The sequence below is a fragment of the Populus nigra genome, chromosome 8 (assembly GCF_951802175.1).
Source record: "Populus nigra chromosome 8, ddPopNigr1.1, whole genome shotgun sequence".
Lineage (NCBI taxonomy): Eukaryota > Viridiplantae > Streptophyta > Magnoliopsida > Malpighiales > Salicaceae > Populus > Populus nigra.
Window position 1 is genome coordinate 16,496,670 of NC_084859.1, and position 22,006 is coordinate 16,518,675.

Consider the following 22,006-nt stretch of genomic DNA (forward strand, 5'->3'; position numbering starts at 1 on the left):
TTAATATATTAATATTAATAAAAAAATAACTATTTCATTCTAAAAATTAAAAAATTCGTTCAGTGGTGTAAAAAATAATTGTTTTTTAAAATAATTTTTATTTAAAAATATATAAAAATAATATTTTTTTTTAAATTTATTTTTAGTATTAATATATTAAAATGATTTAAAAATAAAAAAAATATAATTGTTTTTAAAATCAATTTCTTTCAATTTTTTTTCTTGAAACTTTAAACCAGACGTGCTCTATGTCTCCTGGATGGTATGGCGTTGCTAAGGAGTCTCCAAACAAACTTGTAAGAATATCAACTTGTTTCTGTAAATGTAAAAACAGATCGTCCCTCCTCCTCCTCCTCCATTTCCATGGCTACTACTAACACCGATCCTACGACCACCCGAACTGTCCTTGAACCACTTCTCACCTTCGATCCCACCCTTCACTCTCATACTTCAATAAAATCCATTGCAACGAATTCTCAATCTTTCATTTACCTAGGCACTTCTTCTGGTTCCCTTCTCTTGCTCTCCATAAACCCAGATACCCCAAATGACAAAACCCCCTCCACCAAAGATCCGAATTCGACTTTGGATTTTGATGTTCCTTCTCGAAACGTTTCGTTCATAAAATCCGTTTCTGTTGGTGACTCGGCTGTAGAAAAGGTTCTTCTGCTTGATGAGATTGGAAAGGTTATTGTTCTCTCTGATGGATTTTTGTTCTTGACGGATTCGGGCTTGGTTCAACCCGTTAGGAAACTGGGGTTTTTGAAAGGGATTTCTTTTATCACCAAGAGAGTTAAGAGTAGTGATTCGGAGTGTAGTGATTTACTCGGTTTTAGTAGTTTGGAGGGTGCGAGTACGAGTTCTCGAATTTTGAGCAGATTAGGAGGTGGAGTTAGAGCTAATGGTGTTAAAGATTATGTGCAAAAAAGTGAGGGTGATTATGTTTTTGCTGCTGTGGTTGGTAAAAAATTGATGTTAATAGAGCTTAGAGTTGGTAAGAATGACAAGGAAGTTGATTTTATGGTTTTGAAAGAAATGCAGTGTATTGACGGGGTTAAGACATTAGTTTGGATCAATGATTCCATAATTGTTGGCACTGTCATCGGGTATAGTTTGTTTTCGTGCATTACGGGCCAAAGTGGGGTGATTTTTACATTGCCTGATGTGTCTAGTTTGCCATTGCTCAAGTTGTTGTGGAAAGAAAAGAAGGTGTTGTTGTTGGTGGATAATGTTGGGATTGTTGTTGATGCGCATGGGCAGCCAGTTGGAGGGAGTTTGGTGTTTCGTAAGGGTCCAGATTCTGTTGGGGAGTTGGCTTCTTATGTAATGGCTGTGAGGGATGGGAAGATGGAGTTGTATCATAAGAAATTGGGTGGTTGTGTACAGACTGTTAGTTTTGGTAGTGAAGGGTTTGGGCCATGTATTGTTGCGGATGAGGAAAGTGGAAATGGGAAACTTGTTGCTGTTGCGACGCCCACCAAGGTGTGTGAACTTGTTATCTCTTTGATTATATTGTATCACTGCATCTTTATTGATGTATGGACACAAACCTTAGTTTTATGCATGTTGCTTCTTAGTTCTTTGGCAGGTTTACTTGTTAATTATTTAAGCTGAATTGTGGACTGTTAATCATTGTGCTCATATAGATTAATTGTGTTGAGCTGAGTTTCAGAGTTAAATGCTTAGCTGATCATTTGGACCTTAGGACAGAAAGCATCTTCAAAAGTAACCCCGAGGCTTTCTTTTCTTGTAAGCGATGTTGTTCTTGCATGCCTAGTACATTTTTAAGATGCGAGTTGTTTAGATTTCAAGCTGATTGTTAAGAGATTTATGAAATTGGTGGCATAAAATACTTGTTTAAATATTTCGTGTCCTGGTTAGGAACAATCCATATGCCTCTGGATGTAGGTTTATTTAAAAAGAAATTTTATTGATTTTGCTCTTTCATCTTGAATATTGCCAGGTTATTTTCTACCGGAGAGTACCTACTGAAGAACAAATCAAAGATCTGTTGAGAAAGAAAAACTTTAAGGAAGCCGTCTCCTTGGTGGAGGAGCTTAAGAGCGATGGTGAAATATCTAATGAAATGCTATCCTTCGTTCATGCTCAAATAGGGTTCCTGCTGCTTTTTGACTTGCATTTCGAGGAGGCTGTTAACCACTTTCTGCAGTCAGAGACAATGCAACCTTCTGAAGTTTTTCCATTTATAATGCGAGACCCAAATCGCTGGTCGCTGCTGGTATGTGTTTACAGTTTCATTTTGCAAGACCTATTCCCTTGTCAGTATTTTTTATTTGACAAGAGATGGATCATATGCTTACCTTTAGTTTCATTAATTTCCATGGCCCCAAGGATAAATCATTTATCAGCCATGGGATCTTTCTTCATTTCCTTTAGAATACTATGCATTCTTCAGATGCCAAACTCTTGAACTTTGTCCTCTTCCCTTCCACTCTTTTATATGAGTAGCCACAAGCAAAAAATGAATATTGATGGTAATATGGTAACTGTGCCTTAAGTAGTTCACTGAATTTGAATTTAGGAACCATATATACCATAACCTCTAAAGCCAAAGAAATAGCATACTGAGTGAAAAGGATTGGAAGTGGAATCTTGAAATGGTGCAATATTTGTTTGCATTTGTGGAACCATACACTTGTTGGTTAGCTGGTGACTGGGTATACCTGATCAGGATGGTGACATGCTATCATTTGATTGTGATATTAAATGAATAAGCAATTGTTTCTAAGATTGTGTATGGATTTGCAATAGATTCTAAGACTGTATATTTGTGTATATGTCCTGTTTTATTGTGTTTTTGTTTGAGCAGAGTACGTTAAACTTATGTTGAATTGTCTGCATTTTTGAAATCATAACATTGAACTCACCCTTTCAGGTTCCTAGGAACCGATACTGGGGTTTGCATCCCCCCCCTGCTCCTCTTGAAGATGTTGTAGATGATGGGTTGATGGCTATCCAAAGAGCTATTTTCCTTAAAAAGGCAGGTGTAGATACTACAGTCAATGAAGATTTTCTTTTGAATCCACCAACTAGAGCTGATTTACTCGAGTTGGCAATAAAAAATATGAGCAGGTGTTTACGACATTGCTTTGAAAGGTTTACATGTTATAGCTTTTGCATTCTGTCATTAGCTTGTAACTTTCAATTTCTGTTCCCTCCTATTGTAACTACAGATATCTTGAGGTTTCTCGTGAAAAAGAATTGACTTTGTCAGTGAAAGAGGGAGTTGACACACTTCTAATGTACCTCTATAGAGCCCTAAACCGCATTGATGATATGGAAAAGCTTGCATCTTCTGGAAACAGCTGTATCGTGGTATGCTCCACTTTCTCTTTGCTGGAGTTGATAAAATAATTTTGCCCTACAAAGTTCTGACTTTTTTTTTTTATACTGGTAATGGGTTTTTTAGATGATCAGATGAATCAGTTACTGTCATGTGCATAAACCAAATTTTAAATCAATGTAGAGAGTTACCACTTGGCTTTAAGGTTCGCGGTTACTCCTGTGATGTATAATTAAGGTAGAAGAAGTCATAATTTGAATCGATATTAAGAATCTTAAAAAAAAGCTTTATGTAGTTGCACAGGATCCATTCTTCTTTACTCTATTTTCCCTCTATTCTCTTTAAGCATGGCCTATCTCTGAGCTGAATTCATTTAAACTCAAATAAGCATCAGTTCCAGTTAGCTGGTTGGATCATGTATGTCTCCTCAATGCAGTTCAATGTTGATCCTTTTAACAAAATGTTAAGTGAAGAAAATATTTGCATCTTTTCTTTGTTCTGAAGTTTACTTGTTAGATGAAGTCAGGTGTAATTCATCTCTCAAAGTAGACAGTCTCATGTCTTGTTTTTGTCAATGTTGGTTGATTTTTATAGATTATACTGAAGGTGTATTTTACGGAAGATATTTTGGAACTATATAAAACTTGTAAAAGGAGCAGTCTATTGATGGCAACAATCAAACCAGCCAATTGCTTTGGTTTTAAATTCTATAACTGGTAGCTAGAAGTCAAAACTAAATAGTTCATAAGCCTCAAGTCAATAGTAGTCTGCGGAATCTTAGTATTCCAATGCATTGCAAAACAGAGGGGCTGTTGTCAGGAGCTTGCTTGAAGGATGACCGTACAACTTCCATGGGCAGTGCAGGAGGAGTTAGAAACCCTGTTAGATGAATCTGGGCATTTACGGACTCTCGCCTTCTTATATGCAAGTAAAGGGATGAGCTCAAAGGCTCTTACCATATGGCGCATTTTGGCAAAAAATTATTCTTCTGGTCTATGGAAAGATCCTGCTCGGGAGCATGAGTTACTGGATGGCAATACAAATGTTAATTCTGGCAGAGAGGTTGCTGCAACTGAGGCATCAAAAATTCTTGAGGAGCTGTCTGATCAGGATTTGGTTTTGCAACATCTTGGATGGGTATGTAGCATTTGAAGTTGGTGGTTTTATGTTTTTACAGAATTTTGAAGCTGGCAGTTAAATTCACAATTCGGTGAAATCTTATTAGATTGCAGATGTTAACCCATTACTCACAGTTCAAGTTTTGACATCAGAGAAAAGAGTAGATCAGCTTTCACCAGGTAGGCCTTGGTTTTCAGAGAATACTCTCACTGTGAGTTTTGGGTCTTTACTACTTGCTAGTTAAGAATTTCGCTTATTTTACTCTATGGCATCTCACTGGTGAATCTACTACCATCATGAATGTATTCTAAGCTTTGAAGTTTAATTGAATTTTAGCAGATTTCTAGGTTTTATTCATATACTAGGTAGCTCTTGCAGTCCACTTAGTTTGTGATGCTACTCAATTTATTTTCTGTCTTGCAATAAGTGAAACATTTTGTAAAATGAATAGATTTAACATCTTGTAAATTTGCAATGGCATGGACCAGTGTATATTATGCCATTTAACTTGATATGAAGCTGATAAGTTTTATGCTGCCAAGAAAGTTCATGATAGTTACTATTTTTTTTTATATATTTCCTAAAGTGAATCCGCCCTTTCAATTCTTTCATTGCAGATGAAATAATTGCTGCCATTGATCCAAAAAAGGTTGAAATTCTCCAAAGGTATGCCCACCACATACTCCATAAATTACAGCTCCAGAGCTATGCAAATGATTGGTTTTTGGTAGGTCATATGACCTGTAATTGCCTTTGGGTTGCGTTCTGCAGGTATCTCCAATGGTTGATTGAAGATCAAGACTCTTGTGACACACAGTTCCACACTCTATACGCGCTCTCACTTGCAAAGTCAGCAATTGAAACCTTTGAAGTGCAAAGTACCTCCCAGGAACCTGATGATGGAAGGCCGGAGGAAACAAAAATTTCTGATCCTGGAGGAAACTCTATCTTTCAAAGTCCTGTACGAGAAAGGTTGCAGATATTCTTACAGTCATCAGACATGTATGATCCGGAAGAGGTTCTTGACTTGATTGAGGGATCAGAGCTTTGGCTGGAAAAGGTCGTTGGATCTCTTTTGTCACATGGTTTTTAATTGTACTTAATTGATCATTATCAAGCGCTCCCCCCCCCCCCCCAAGTATTTGTGCCATTTATATCTTTCTGCCAAAAAGGAAAGTATGAATGGCATCAATGCTTTTATATGGCAGAAAGAGCAAGTTTTGCTTATCAGTTGCTGATTTAAGTTTTGATTTTTTTTGACAGGCGATTCTATACAGAAAATTAGGGCAAGAGACTTTGGTGCTGCAAATTTTGGCCTTGTAAGCCTGCACATTACTTTCTGAATATTACTGGCAGGTGTTTGCCAGCTTTTTCAAATCTTAATTTATGTGGCTAGGGAAGAATCAGAGGGTTTTCAGCTGACATATATGTATTGGCTTTGAGAAAACTTCTTCATTCCATTCACTAATAGTGGTTTCATTATATATTTCTCTACTATTCAAATATTCTTGTGCAAGAAAAATGTGTAATATATATCATGGTTCTCGTGGTTTTTGTTGATTATTAGCCGCTCATTACTAAATTGAATTAAAGAGGCTGTTGTTTCACAGATACCTCTCTCTGTCTCCTTGCTGCTTTGGTTGATCGTAAATTGTGTGTATTTTAAATAACGTTCATTGCCCTCTCAGGAAGCTGGAGGACAGTGAAGCTGCTGAACAGTATTGTGCAGAGATTGGAAGACCAGATGCCTATATGCAGTTAGTTTCTTTTTGCTCCTCTCTTTTTTCCTTATTTTCTCCTCTTTCCCCAACAGATGCACATAAATATTCTTACTACTGGCCTTTCACTTTCTGTGATGTGACCTCTTCAGGTTACTTGATATGTATTTGGATCCACAAAATGGTAAAGAGCCCATGTTTAACGCTGCTGTTCGACTTCTGCATAATCATGGAGAATTACTGGATCCTTTGCAAGTTCTAGAGGTAGAAAATCCACCTATCCTCATTCCTTTCTCTTGCAGCACATGCATTCTAGGACAACTTTTACTTAACGGCTTGCGTTCGAGTTTAAAAATTTAAGCAAGCTATTCTCAGTATTTTGAAACTCTAGCAGGGAGAAAAGCCAACATTATACTTAAGATGTTCACATTTTCTTATATTTTATATCTGTTATTTGCCTCCACGTGTAAGATTTCTATCAGACCTATATATATATATATATATATATATATATATATATATGTAATGTTCAGCTACCATTAAATGCGGGAATGAATGATATCTAGTCTGGATATATTTAAAATAACGAAAGTGAATTCTAATTTGTTGTCATACTAATATAGTTGCTCCTGTTGGGTTGTCTCTCTGACCTCCTCTGGTCTCCAAGCCTATGTTAACTAAAGACCTATTGATCCACAATAAAATCATAATCAATACTCTTCAGGATCTACTGATATATTATTCCCTTTTATGGAGAGATGCTGCAACATGGCATTATGTGATACCCATTTCCTTGGCTGGAATTGTAGGATTGATTGTAAAGTTCTTGTTTCATTGTTGTTTCTTGTTGAGAGATTAATTTTTGTTGCAGACATTGTCCCCAGACATGCCCCTCCAACTTGCCTCAGATACAATACTAAGAATGTTGAGGGCTCGGCTTCACCATCATCGCCAAGCACAAGTAAGATTTTTTACTTAAAGTTACTGAAAAACCTATTCAAATAGCCTTTTCCAACATGAGCCTTCAGGCTTTTTTTTTTCTCTCTTAGTTGCTTTATTGGATCTATTAGCTTGGTTGAACCACTCCCATCTGAAAACATGTAATGCTCATAGTCATGCAGAGAGTCAAATAGCACGATAGCATACCACACTGTGTTATATTCTACTGAACCCCCCTTTAGAAAATGTCTCAGAAAAGAATAGAACAACGTTTTGTGGTTTGTTCTCCATTCCATTGTCTATATTGTCTAAACTTCTCTTTAACTTTTCAGATTGTTCATAATCTGTCCCGTGCTCTAAATGTTGACGCAAAACTTGCAAGATTGGAGGAAAGATCGCGGCATGTACAGATAAATGATGAGAGCCTTTGTGATTCTTGTCATGCCCGGTTAGGAACCAAACTGTTTGCAATGTACCCAGATGACACTGTTGTTTGTTACAAGGTTGGTCATTGATATATTTTTCGTTAACAAAAACTCCATGGGGGCTTTGGAAGCAAGATAACATAACCTATAATCTACATGCTATATTTGCAGTGTTTTCGTCGGCTGGGAGAGTCCACTTCTGTCACAGGTCATGACTTCAAGCGAGATCCACTGATCAAGTCAGGTTGGCTTGTGACACGCTAATCTAGAAATGGTTTTTGTGTATCAGAATAGAAAGATGGTTTACGAAGGTGGTGTCTGTTCTTGATAGTCATACTTGCTGACTTGAGACACAGATGTCATTGCAGCTGCTCCTTTTCTTCTCCCTTCATTTTGGGTTGAGGAGTGGGGAGCTTTCTCGTATAGGAGGAACATGCTCTTTGAACTACAAAACCTCGTTCCTGGTAAAGGAAGTAGGTAATGATGAAGCTCATTTGTAGTTTGCCTAATGGAGAGCTCTATATAGACTCCCTGGTAGTTAAAGGTAGGTGGTCTCCAATTTTCAGAAAATGAGTGGTTTGGTTAACCTTGTTGTAATAAATTGCTCTTCGTGTACTTTGTTGGTGTCACTATATTTTTTTACCGATCTCCTCTTATCTGCCTGCCGGGTAGAGCCGGGATTGTTTTGAAGTATGAGAAATTCCATTGAATTACATCTCACGGTTGTCCACTGTATTCATATTTTCAAGTGTGCTTACTGTTACCCTGCCTTTGGAAGTGGAAGGCCTTTGATCGTTTTTGCTTGGGAGCGAAGATGGTGTTTTTTTTTAAAGTGTTTTTTTATTTAAAAATATATTAAAATAATATTTTTTTTTAAAAAAATTATTTTTAAAATTAACACATTAAAATAATTTAAAAATACTAAAAAAAATTAAATTTTTTTTAAAATGTTTTTGAAACAAAAAAGAAACAGGGTTGAATGCATTTGTAACTTTTAATGTTTATGAATTGTTTTAATGTTTAAATGCTAAAATTATTTTTTAAAAAATATTATTTAAATATATTTTCAAATAAAAAATACTTCTAAAAACAGATATTATTACTCTAAAATGAATTTGTCCTTGATGCATTGATAAAATCAGAAAGCAAATTCTTATTCTTTGGCCTGCCCTTAAATTCACGAAATTTGAGAAACTATAAATATTTTGTTTTTTTTTAATATCTAAACAATATGTTATTGTAATCATTCTCTCAGCCCGTTATTTATAAGTGATTTATTGGTTACTAAAATCTTCAATCGTTGAAAATCATTTTCTAAAAATTGATTTGAATCCTCGTTTGTATTTAATCAGAACTGCGAAGATGACTCGGGTGGGTGTAGTATTTTTCTCAGAGAAAAAAAAACTAATATTATCTTGAACATAAAAAAAGTATTTTCAACCAGAAAAAAAAAGCTTAAAAGAATGCTAAAAGATGCATCACTGCTACTGTATCAGTAAAGGCACTGTGGATATGATGATCCGGTTAAAAAGGAACAGACTACAGAGCATATATTTTTATAAGGAAAAACTACAAGGACTATAATGGAAATGACAAACCTCCTCTTTTGGAAAGAAAAACAAGTATAGGGACTAACATGAAAATAAACAAATGCACTTAGATCCATATCCCAAAATAAAAAATCCCATCATTTAGCTCCCCCCAAGCTCTCCCACGTTTTACAGTACTAGACGCGCACACACAACAAAAGCAAAACCTCAAAAAGCCTAAGCCGCGAAGCCAGGAAGACGAAGAACGCCACCAACGACGTCGCTCCAGCAAGCAAGGCTTTCTTTTCCCCTCCCTCTCCCTCTCGCAGGTCAGTCGGATTTATGTATCTTATTTATTTATTTCCCTTTTCTTCTCTCCTTCTTCAAACCCTAGAAATTATTAGTTCGATCTTGATTTGCCTCGTCTTTTTTTTTTTGAAGAAATTATGATTACGTTTTGCAAAATGAAGTGTTGAGTTCAAATCTGTTGAATTTTTTAGGGTTCACCTAAATGGATCAACAAACCCTAACTTGGGATCAGCTATGAAATCTCTTGCTATTAAAGCTCATATTGGGTCGCTGTTATTTGTTTCATTAAGTGTCACTTGTCTACTTTGCTAAACTCAATAAAATATTCAATTTTTAGGTTTTGGGGTTGCTATGTGTCTATTACACTGTTTATTAGCGAAATTGTGCTTTTCAATCTGCTGTCTCTGTCACAACCCGCTGAATGAATGGATCAAAAAAGAAGTAGGAATAATTACACTGTTTATAAGCGACATTGCCTTTTTCAATCTGTTGTCTCTGTCACAATGTATGTTGAATTAATCGATAAAAAAAGAAGTACGAATACAAATCGCCTGCAAAATTTCTCCTTTTGTTATTACACATGGAATTCTCAACAGGTTAAATGGAAGAGAAAGTAGAAGGATAGAAGACATAAAATTTCCACAAATACGATATGAGGCATTTTTATATGGTTTATTAAGTGCTATTTATTTACGTTGCTTAGCTCAAGAAAAGTTTCAATTGTTTTTTTGGTATTGGTTGTGTATCATTGTTCATGGGGTTGGAACTGATTTAATTTTTGTGAAGGGTTTAATTATAAAATGCTTGCTGGTGATGAAGTGATAGAAGACTAGTTCTCGACGTAGTAGTCGAATCTTGTTTGTCTTATCCTGATATTGGAAAACTATGGCTGGATTATTGTTACCTGGGGAATCTTCACATTATGGGAATTCTGAGGGCGGGCCGTCCAGGAGCTCTCAAGAAAGGCCAGAGGAAGGGGATCGTTGGTATTTTTCAAGGAAAGAAATAGAAGAGAATTCCCCATCAAGAAGAGATAATATTGACTTGAAGAAAGAGACATATCTACGGAAATCATATTGCACGTTTTTGCAGGATCTTGGCATGAGATTGAAAGTGTGAGTTCATGTATATATGTATATTGTTGTTTTTTTCATTCTTTTACTGACTTGTTGACAAATTTTTCGGTAGTGTTCTAATCTAGTCTGATGCTGCGGTCAATTTCCATTCCATTTTGCTTTTTGCACCATCATTTACCTCGAGGGAGATGCAAAGTGTTCTGTTTGCTTACTATACATAAAATTAAAAAAAAAACTTGGAATTCGATAACGCAAGCGGATATTAGTTCTTGTTAGTATTCACTTGATATTTCTTAGCACTACCTCTGACCATATGCAGGGTACTATCATGTTTGATGATTTTATATGGTAGCTCTCAAGTGTAAATCCTGGTGCTTCTAGATTGTTGATGCATGATTATTAAGAATAGATGAATCCTTTGAATTTTTTTAATGATTTTGTTTATTTAAAATGGTTAATTGGTTAGCTTTCTTAAAATGAAACGAATTTTTAAATTGTAAATTTATACTTTGTAGGATACTTTTGATGCTGATGTGCATAGGGAAATTCTCATCATGGTTAATCTGAGAGCTCTATCATGGTTCAAAAATTTCTATCTCAAGCACTATATTTATATCCTTTAATTTTAATTAATGTTATAATAACAAGGCATATGAGCGCTCTTCAGGTTTAGACTGTAACATGTCACTTGAGCATTCTAGAAAGAAGGAATGCTTTGAGAGATGGTTATCATTTAGAAATATAGGGGGAAATGGAATTCTAATGATCTGTGTCTTATCCATCACTCAATAATCATTGGACTTTATGTGGGACGTGTTGGTGAAGGTTTTTTTAGGAATGAAATCCTGTCACACCATTTTGTTTAGGTTATGGAAATATGTTATGGAAAGTGACACATGGGGTAATATTTGATGTATTGGTGTAGAGTGCTGTTAGGAAGATCCATGGGAGAAAATTTTCTTTGTTCTTTTTTTTCCCTGTTAAAGATACTGAAATCTTTTGCAATTAAAGAATGTGACAGACAATTGAAATATCAACTCTTATTTATGACATACTTTATTGAGAGAGAGAGAGAGGATGTGATACAACAAGCACTGAGCTTCAATTGCAAATTAGTTGGGGGGGGGGGGGAGAGTGTGATGGATTACTGAAACAATGAAGGGCAAGTGCGTGCACTCACACATGATTTAGGGCCATTTAGTAGTTAATTGATCGATGTGGTATGATGTCATTACAATATTGCACTGGCAGTGGTAGTGAAGAAGTTTGAATCAATAATCATGACCCCTACAATTTTGAATGGGAAATCGTGGCCTTTCTGATGCAATGTGATCTTTCAAACACCTACACCACCTTCCTTTGCATGCTCCTGCCTGTCACTTCCATTATTGATGCCATTGCTTGCTTGCAATATTTCATCAGTGAACTCTCATTTTGTCTGCATGGAGGGATGTTGGTGAAAGGAATTATGAGAATAGAATTTGGAGAACTCATCCATGCTGTTGATAATCTCAATTATTGCTTTATATACTGGACCCATCAACTGCTTTCTTGATAGATTGAAATGCTATCTCTGATCTGTCAAGGGTTGTATATTTATGTGCTTGCAAACCAAGTTGTGCATTGATGTTATCCTTAGAATTTTAGAATTAGTGTTTTGAAAGTGAAGCATTTTCTTGTTTATCTTGAAAGCATTTTGGTGGGTGTTTTTAGGGGACTGATATTCCTAGGTAAGGAGTGCACTTCCATTTTTGAACTTGGTTACTGTATTTGTTTTGGAGAATGAATTGTTTCCTGAATTTGTAACTGTGGCTGTTTCTTTTTAATAATTGAATTTGGTTATTGTCTTGTTCATCCTACTTTTGAGAATGGCTTGCTCCCCAAATTTGTAACTACATGCTCTTTTTTTTTTTTTTTAATTATGTTTCTTATTTTGTCTAAAAAAAGGAAAGCTGACAGCAGCGTGCGCAAATAAAACCACTTAATACTTATGCTACAAAATGAATGTTTTCATCTGTTTCTTAGGGTGGGGCATTGTCTTGTGAAATTGATTGATTACCTAGCTGAACTGTGTTTCTTTCATTCATTCTTTCCTTTTCTTTTTTTTTTTTTTGGGGGGGGGGATTTCCACTTTGTGTCCAGCATACCTGTTTCACACGTATTTTTTAGCACAAGAGATCTAGACAACAATTGGAAAATGAAACTAACATTTTGTTTTTGTTCAGGCCCCAGGTAACCATAGCCACAGCAATAATATTTTGTCACAGATTCTTCATTCGCCAATCACATGCAAATAATGATAGAAGGGTGAGTCAATTGATGCTCAAACTAACATTGCTTATGCTTTCTAAGCCATTTGAACCTTTAATGCTTGCATTGAATCAATTGTTGAATCTGATATTTTTGTACCTCTATATGAATTGTATGTCTTTACAGAAATTTAAGGGTGATAGATTTAGGTCATAGAGACTCATAAAGTAATGTTGTGAGAATATCTTTTGAAATAGAAGCTTTTCACTAGAAAATTGTTGGTAATACCTTAGGTCGTTTTCTTATGTGATAGATGTGGACCTATGGAGACTTGCAAATGATCCTTTGGATGCGAATGTATTTTGTAAAATAATTTAAGAAAAAACAAGATCAATCCAGTTCAAGGAAAATGATTGGAAAAAAAAAAGATTCGGTGAATTGAAATTCATACTGATTTGTTCACATGTTCCATCCATCTCTTATTTTTTGTTTTTACTATGCAGACCGTAGCAACTGTGTGCATGTTCCTTGCTGGGAAGGTGGAAGAGACTCCTCGTCCACTAAAGGATGTTATTGTAGTTTCCTATGAGATAATGCACAAAAAAGATCCCGCTGCAGCCCAGAGGATCAAACAAAAGGTTTTCTTTATTTTAGTGGTGTTTTGACCAGCTTATTTGTGCACTGCATCATTCTGATTCTTACCAAGTTGTGGTGTTATTGTCATTTTCCTTTTCCATTTTCAGTTTTCTTATCCTATTCTAGTTTTCTTTTTTCAATATAATAATGGAAAACATCTTCATTTCTCATTTCTCATTTTTCATAAAAAAATAAAATAATAATTTATAATATTCATCTTAATATTTTGTGTTCGTGATAATCTAATTGTAGAATATTAATTTTATTTCATTCAAATTTAAAATTATCATGAAAAGTTATATTGTAAACTAAAAAAAAAAAGAAAATCATACTAGATTTATACTAAAAATAAAATTTGTGACACTACCTAAATATGAAAATTAAAAAAAAAATAATTTGAATCTCTTACATTGCTAAAAAGTGCTTGTATATAAAAGAAAAATTGTATTGTTCATGTTTTTTCTTTATTTGGAAAACAGTGGAAAACTTGTAAAGGAAAACTGCAGAGAACCTCTAAAATGTGTTTTCCAAACTTAGTAGAAATTTGAAATACTGGAAAAGTTTTTTCTTTTTTCTATTGGAGTATTACTATGTTTCTGAACAACCCCAGTCTCTCTTCACTGCATTTTCTGCCCATATCTTAGTTGTTGCTGTCCATCCCCCTCACCCCCATCTCTAGAACATAAATTTTCACCCCTCTAATTCTACTTCATGCTTTATATAAGATAACCAAACATGGTTGTTAGTGAGTAGTACCTTGACATTATAGTTCACATTTGAAAGACTGGTTTATCATATATGACACATGGTGAATTATATTGCCAAAGTACATGGAATTACTTGGCAAAAGTTGCTTAGTGGGTGTTGTACAGATCTTTTTCAGAATTTTATCACCATGCTTCTCTTGAATTAAAAACCTTGCTCAGAATACTCTTTTTTTCATTTGCCGAGCATTGGCAAATAATCTCCCTGCTGCCTTGTATGCTCCTTGAATTTTTCCTTCTTGGTTTCAGTAACTATGGAGTTTCTAAAGCTTACCCATTGATCAACGTTTATCATGCAGGAAGTATATGAGCAACAGAAAGAGCTTATTTTAATTGGGGAGAGGGTAGTACTTGCCACGTTGGGTTTTGACTTCAATGTTCATCACCCTTACAAACCTCTAGTTGAAGCAATAAAGAAATTTAAGGTTGCACAAAATGCCCTTGCTCAAGTTGCATGGAATTTTGTCAATGACGGGTATGCATAATGTCCTTTTTGAGCTCTTAATAATCAAATGCAATGCTTTCTCCTCTTTTCTTCACACTCTGGAAAGCGGCTTGCAGGCTGAGGACTTCGCTCTGCCTGCAATTTAAGCCCCATCACATTGCGGCAGGTGCCATTTTCCTTGCTGCCAAGTTCCTCAAAGTGAAGCTTCCATCGGATGGTGAGAAGGTCTGGTGGCAAGAATTTGATGTCACCCCGCGCCAGTTGGAGGGTTGGTTCCCTCCCCTTAATTTTGTTGTAAGACTTGTATGGACTCAATTGGACAGTCTTCAAAAAACCTCATGACACTACTAGTGCTGCACAAAATCATAGCAGCACTTTGACCCATGATATTTTGCTAGAACTGATCCTGATCGGATGATTCTAGCTTTGACCCTGATGAGATGATTTTAGGTATCTTTTTTTATGCAATTACTTTGATGGTAACCAGAAGAGACTATGGGCTGCTCTTATGAGGGTCAGGAGTTTGGGCAGGCTATAGGTAGGCTGCCCATTTACCCACCACGGTCACTGCTGGTGTTGATTGGCTGTCCTCTTGAGTCTTTTATTTACTCAATATGCATTTGGATATTTTGTTGTATCATTAAGGTTGATTTGTTTGCAGAGGTTAGCAATCAAATGTTGGAGTTATATGAGCAAAACAGAGTGCCCCAATCACAGGGGAGTGAGGTAGAAGGAAGTGCTGGAGGTGGGTCAGGGCATCGACTGCTGACTAGAACTCCAGCTGTAAGTGAGGACCATGTTTCAAAGCAGACATCGTCACGAGCAGCCCCTGAACCTGTGTGCCAAGATATCAACGTGGCACCACCAAGAAACACCCATACTCAAAATAATGCAAATGGGAGTGGAGAAACTGAGAGTGTTATTACCGATCACAAGGTTGAGGTAGAAACTAGAGACAATCAGCACCATGAGCATGTCTCCCACAAGGAAATCACTAGAGAGGACCCCAATAAGGTCAGGTATGAGGCAGAGCAAATAGGGGAAGAAGACCAAAAAAGAACTGCAGGGAGAAATGAGGGTGCAGAAGCTGGAGAGTGGAGGGATGATGCTGTATCGCGCAAGTCCAGCAGCATATCTGGTAGAAATTTAGATCTTCGAGAAGGCCCAGTTAACCAGTCCCCTAAAGATGCTATTAAGATGATAGACAAGGACAAGGTGAAGGCAGCACTTGAGAAAAGGAAGAAATCTCGAGGGGAGACGACACGAAAAAAGGATATTATGGATGAGGATGATCTTATTGAAAGGGAACTAGAAGATGGGGTTGAGTTGGCAGCTGAGGATGAGAAAATCAAACGAGAGAGAAGACAGAGCTGGTCTAATAATGATCATGCAGAAATTGGGGATGGAAACCACATGATCATGAAAGGGCAGTCATCACGGGGATTGGAAGCAGAATATGTAGAAGAAGGGGAAATGTTAGATGATGCTTCTCCCGTGCTGAATGGCCGAAAAAGAAAAGGGAGCCCAGCAGAAAGGCAGTCTGAGGGAAAGAGGCGGCATGATTATATACCGAATCACAACCGCGATACCATAGAAGATGGACACAAGATGGGCAAAAGTGGTTTTGTGGACAGGGAGCACAGAAGGCATTCTCAAGATAATCACTTGTGAGGTAAATGTTAAGCTCCCTTTGTATTTTGGTTATGTGATCAGCATGATCTTGGCTGAACACTGCTTTGTATGAGTTTGATTTTGGATTGCCTGTATGGCATATGTCTTCATACATGATAATGAACGGGACGCTTCAAATTTTGAAAATGGCAGAGCCTCCCAAAAAAGAAAAAGAAAAGGAAAGGAAAGGAAAGGAAAAAGAAAGAAATGAAAGCTGTCATATTTATTCACTTAATGTTGAGATTTAGACAGGAAGTCTGGAAATGCTGTTTGCTGCTTCATATCATTCTGGGTTTATTGATTGATCTACTCTTATTCACTTGCTTGGTTGGCTTTGACACGAGATTATTGAACAAGTCCAAATCATAATCCACATGTAAATCAAGAGCTATCAGTTATGGATTCGAGTCATGTTTCAACACTTGGTTTTGAATGGATGGTTTGTAAATTTTGATATGCAAGTTTCTGAGTATTTTCTCCCCCCTCCCAAGTTAGATGAGAGCTTCTTAACCCCTGACAATCCCTCTTGAGTATCAGTTTCCTAAGGCCATGGTTTTTCAACGTAGTTCTTGATCAACGTGGAAAAAACTTGAGATAGTTCCTGAACGACTTCCCAGAAAATTTCATCCGTGTAACCAAAGGGATTTCTAAAAAGAAATGTGCTCACCAGCTGCTGCACGGATAGGTAGGTGAAAGTGAGTTCATGGTAACCACGCGAATACACTAGCCATGTTGGCAAGTCTCTTATCCAAAAGTTATTGGAGGATAGATAGCCAGAGAAGCTGATACCCACAGCAAAACACTCCTAACCAATGACAACTGTCCACCTCAGCCTCCTTACTCAGCTATCTCTCCACACTCTTCATTCAATGCTCCTTGTTTCAACTATCTTTCCTTCTTTCTTCTTTCTTTCTGATCTAACGCACTGCATCCCTAAGACAGAAAGCGGGAAAAAAAAGAACGCTAGATCCCTAAGAAAGAAAGCGGGAAAAAAAGAGACAAAAAATGTCCCTTACAATACCAAACAACCTCTCCATGTTGAAGCCAAAACTTGGGGTTTCTCAGGTGACCCCAACAAAACCAAGATCCATGATTGTATGTTCAGCATCACAAACTCCATCAACAGAAGGGAAATCATCATCACCACTCCAAGCATTCTCTGCTGCACTCGCGCTCTCTTCCATCCTCTTATCAGCTCCACTACCAGCTGTTGCTGATATCTCCAGCCTAACTCCATGCAAAGAGTCCAAACAATTTGCCAAACGTGAGAAACAGCAGATTAAAAAGCTAGAATCTTCTCTCAAACTTTATGCACCTGACAGTGCACCTGCTTTGGCTATCAAAGCTACAATTGAGAAGACAGAAAGAAGATTTGACAACTATGGGAAACAAGGGTTGCTATGCGGGTCAGATGGGCTGCCTCATTTGACAGTGAGTGGTGACCAAAGGCATTGGGGAGAGTTTATTACACCGGGGGTTTAGTTGTTATACATTGTTGGATGGATTGGATGGGTTGGTAGGAGTTACTTGATTGCTATAAGTGATGAGAAGAAGCCAGCAATGCAGGAGATCATTATTGATGTGCCTTCGGCTACTAGCTTGGTCTTTAGAAGCTTTTCTTGGCCTGTTTCTGCCTACAGAGAGCTAGTCAATGGTGATCTTGTTGTCAAGGATGTTTAAATTACCACCCAGGTTAGTCTCTCTTCCTACAGTTGTATAATCTATTAGATCACGCTCGATTCACTTAGAAATTAGAAATGAATGGAGAATCCTTTTCCATAAACATGTTTTTTTTTTTGGCACAGATATATTTGAGGGACAGGGTAAGGAGAGGAGTGTAAGAGGGGTGCATTTCTTGGGAGTCTGTTGATGAGGAGGGGGAGTTCCAGACAAGGGTGAATTTTACACCGAAGTATGAAATTTGAAATCTCTCAAACCTAAAAATAAGGTTGTATTTACGACCATAACATAGTTTTTCAATTTCTATTTTAATTGTTTTTATTATTTCAAAAGGGTTTTTTCTTGTGAAATTAAGAAAATACTTTCATTAAATATAAATTCATAAGAACAGAAACCACCGAACTTATTTGACTTACATTGAAAACAACAAAAGAAAAGGATATAAAAAATTAGATGAACCATGTCTTTATTTTTTTTCATTTAGAGAAATTGAAAAACAACTTGCAGTTTGGGTAAAATTGGACAACAGGATTATACAAGTCCAGGGCTTGCTTCTACGAGCAATGGAAACCCACGACAGCAAAAGCTTACAGTTCGACAAATACTCTCTGTGGGCCAAAGCCCTAGATAAAATGTGAGGCCCGTCTATAGCCTTTGTAGCTTCTAATCGCCTTCTTCACTAGTAAACGATGATGGATTACACCAGTAGTTAAAAGCAGACAATCCAGAGGACGAAGACAAATTGTACAAAATACTAATAGCGTGATTTGATAAAGCAAGTCTCTGTCTGTATCAACAATGCTTGAGTCGTTTTCAAGTCTCTGTATCAACAAGCTATAAAACACATTATCACAAGGCAAAATCATTTAAGAATCTAACTGAATAAAGAACATTGCACCATGGAAGAAAAGCAGAACCGAAGTCAATATATCGCTGAGCTTACACGGAAATTCCATCCAATGTGTAGCCACAAAGTCCACAATCAACCAGGCACCAGCATATAATTAATTACTCACTGTATATATATATATATAGTTAAATTATATGTACATTATAGTTAATCCGAAAGCAAGGCGAGCCTAAATTGAAAGCAACTGCCACATCGCTATTACTATCACCGCCGCCACAATAGTAATTACCACCACCGCCACTACTAGTGTCTATACCTCTTTATCCATATTGATATATAGTGAGGAGGATATCAAGATTAAAAAAAAGGAAAAGAGAAAGGGGTGATTGAAAACACAGGAGACAAAATCAACCTAGATATAGTAGCAGGAAGGCTAGGCATGACATAAAAAGGTAGCATGCAGACCCTAGCATGACCACATTGACTCTCCCAAGCTGGTGTGGTCCGCCATTTCCATGTCAAAAATGGGCTTCATTTGGGACCCCATGAGCCTAGAGGAAGGCGACCCACTATTGCCAGGGCTAGCAGGAGTTGGCCCATGGTTTGATAGAGTTGCTGTCTGCCTCACTCGGAGGTGCACCACCTCTGCCTGAGCCAGTGCCAACTGGGTCTGCAGGACATCAATTTGTTGCTGTAAAGACGATATAGCACCCACACACCCATAGACTGGGTCGCGCACCCTGGCATTCGCCTCATACACCATGCTGCTAACCGCATCTCCTCGTTGGTGCACTGGTAGTTCCTGGAAAATGAAAAGGAAGACCGTTTACTTCTCTCCTGGAAAGAGAATGGGCATAACCTCGGTCATTTCAGTGCAAATATATCAAGTGAACCTGCCTTACAATGCATGAAGTTAAATTATATATCAACATAAATCATGCTGACTCACTGTGAAATGACTGCACGATCCACTATCTTGTGTTATAAAGTCATGATGACCATTTCTCATGCAATTATTTCTCCATTCTCTCTTATCATTCAATGAACTTATTGACTTGGTAAAACAAAGGTAGATGCGATTTACAATTGAATTATGCCCTTGTTAATTTGATTTGACAGGCTCCCCTCCCTCCAGGTATTCGTCATTGTTGCCGGCTGACTGTTGTCAGGGTGGTCTTCCTAAGGCACTAGCTTTCTTCTCTCTTGCACCAAGAAAATAAAATAAACATTGGACAAGTGCACATGATATCATGATTACATTATGCAGGAGTCATTTATACTGCCGTATGCATAGAAATTAGTAAATATATGTATATTTCTCTTATGGTTTTTCATCCAGTCAATTACAAGGTGCTCCATTCTTCTCTATTTTGGATTCTTTCTGGGTGCCCGTCTCTGTCACTTTTGTGCCATTTCTTATTGGGATTACAAGCTTCCTTCGTGCACCGATTTATTTTTTTTGTATATATAAAAATCTTTACCTTAATAAAAAAAAATTCAACCTCTTTACGGAAATGGCATTGGTGCCCCTCTCCTTGTAGATGATAATATGAGTTTAAGATCCCGGGGGTCATTTTGAGAAATCCCAGATTCTAGTCATCCCTCAATTATTAAGATCATCGAGTGCCATTAGAAATCAAAGAAACAGTCTTGATTTGAAAAAAAAACCACATAGAACCAACCACTTGTAGAAAGCAAAACCACCTCTAACATGGTTTTACGAGAACCTGCCTGTGCTCCCATATTCTTACAACCCAAGTTTAAACTAATAATTTGAGAGATGGAAGGAGGAAAACCATTACCTCTAACCCTTCCAATGAAGAATTAGGAGGGTAACCACACTTATCATGTAGATGGATTACCCACTTCATTGTAATTAGTGATCTTTTAACCTCTTTTTTTTTCTAGATTTCTTCTAATTCCATCAAAGAAGTGCATCTCTCAATTGCTATAGAATTAAGCTCTTTCTTTAAATTATAAGAATCGACATAAAAGCCTAATTACTAATTCACGAGTATTTATTGTGCAGACTTGAAAAATCAACAAACGACCACCAATCTGGGCATCAAATTAAGGAAGCAACTTCAGCAGAAAATGGGTACCCCAAAATTATGTAAAAAACGACTTCTTATTATAGTTCAAGAGTTTGGTTTCAAGTGCTTCAATCGAAGTGTAATGAAGTCATTTTCTGTGACCAAGATGCTGCTTCCAAACACACCCTTAAGTTCATTTTCTGCAAGATAGACTTTTCAAGTGCTATAAAGATTAAAGAGTAAAGTTAGACAGGAACCAACCTGTAACATCTTGTTGACATTACTAGCACCGAAAACCTTGTGCACATTAGCAAACTTCTGGGGCTCATCTGCTGGAAAATAAGGGGCAAACACACAATCCTGGGCACACCTTCTCCTTAGAAGCTTGCATGCTGCACATGGTGAGGGTGCACCTTGTTTCCTGCCACCCTCCTTCATGGTGCCAAAGGTCCTTTCCAAGTTAACACTAAACCCAACAATCTTTACTGTTGTGAGCAAACTCGCATAAGGTACTTTGGACTCAGAGAAAGGACAAGGAGGTCAAGCTAGATGGTTAAAAAGACAAGGATATATATATGCTATATATAGAGTAGAAGAGGTAGGGGCTAAAAAAAAAGCAGCAAAAGAGAGCTCTGATAAGGAAAAAGAGAGTAGAGGGGAGGGGGGGGAGGGGGGGGTCAAGTAGAAGGGAGGGAGCGGTGGTTTTATAAGCAAAGCCAGTCCATCTGAGATGGGTCCCATGAAAGGAAGCGGTGATTTTCTGGTCGACAAGAAACATCTCTTGAATTGTGACATCCCTTGGCGTTTTTTTCTTTTTCTTTTTTTGGTTTTTTATTTTACATCAATTTTTTATAGACGAAGATGATTTCCAAATCTCTCCTATTAGATCCATATATTCATAAGATTTCTTTTCTTAAGAGAAATAAAAAAGAAAACAACCCTATATATTTACCACCTCCGATTAAGCTTGGAGAGCGAACACAGCAGCTTAATGATAGCATGAGTAATTATAATACGGCAGAAAATGGAATGGTTAAAGGCATGCTTTTGACAGTTAAAGATATGCAATGATGTTTTTTTTCTGGTGGGCCCTCTCACGTATTTGAATAGATTCACGAATCACCATGATGCAGCTAGCGAATGGGATGTGTCTCTTCTTTATCTTTGTTTTCCATCAAAGCGCTGTTGGTCTTTGGACTATAATGCACGACACACCTCATCTTGCTTTCTTAATTTATTACAGTTATGGTAAAAACAA

At 37.1% G+C, this 22,006-nt stretch overlaps 3 protein-coding genes and 1 pseudogene across 4 annotated transcripts; 3 read left to right on the plus strand and 1 right to left on the minus strand.

The window, feature by feature from the left end:
* Window positions 1-222: 222 nt before the first annotated feature.
* Window positions 223-8,240, plus strand: LOC133701792 (vacuolar sorting protein 3-like). The gene is made up of 14 exons (XM_062125882.1): window positions 223-1,482; window positions 1,964-2,239; window positions 2,897-3,093; window positions 3,195-3,336; window positions 4,169-4,441; window positions 4,530-4,602; window positions 5,041-5,089; window positions 5,195-5,483; window positions 5,687-5,742; window positions 6,112-6,180; window positions 6,294-6,405; window positions 7,013-7,102; window positions 7,413-7,583; window positions 7,677-8,240. The coding sequence occupies exons 1-14, from the start codon at window positions 364-366 to the stop codon at window positions 7,767-7,769; spliced, it is 3,009 nt and encodes a 1,002-aa protein (XP_061981866.1). The 5' UTR covers window positions 223-363; the 3' UTR covers window positions 7,770-8,240.
* A 951-nt stretch (window positions 8,241-9,191) lies between these two features.
* LOC133701410 (cyclin-T1-4-like) lies at window positions 9,192-16,420 on the plus strand. Of its 2 annotated transcripts, XM_062125317.1 has the most exons (7): window positions 9,192-9,363; window positions 10,130-10,458; window positions 12,645-12,726; window positions 13,173-13,307; window positions 14,369-14,544; window positions 14,631-14,782; window positions 15,176-16,420. In XM_062125317.1, exons 2-7 carry the CDS (start codon window positions 10,229-10,231, stop codon window positions 16,183-16,185), a joined length of 1,785 nt encoding a protein of 594 aa, XP_061981301.1. In that variant the 5' UTR covers window positions 9,192-9,363; window positions 10,130-10,228; the 3' UTR covers window positions 16,186-16,420. The 2 variants fall into 2 exon arrangements, with proteins under 2 accessions (XP_061981301.1, XP_061981303.1); XM_062125319.1 differs by lacking the exon at window positions 10,130-10,458 and having other exon boundaries at window positions 9,193-9,363.
* Window positions 16,421-16,783: 363 nt separating this feature from the next.
* On the plus strand, window positions 16,784-18,197 carry LOC133701411 (photosystem I reaction center subunit III, chloroplastic-like; annotated as a pseudogene).
* Window positions 18,198-18,866: 669 nt separating this feature from the next.
* LOC133701412 (LOB domain-containing protein 4-like) lies at window positions 18,867-21,429 on the minus strand. The gene is made up of 2 exons (XM_062125320.1): window positions 21,010-21,429; window positions 18,867-19,517 (listed from the first exon to the last, which is right to left on the minus strand). Exons 1-2 carry the CDS (start codon window positions 21,184-21,186, stop codon window positions 19,182-19,184), a joined length of 513 nt encoding a protein of 170 aa, XP_061981304.1. The 5' UTR covers window positions 21,187-21,429; the 3' UTR covers window positions 18,867-19,181.
* Window positions 21,430-22,006: the final 577 nt, after the last annotated feature.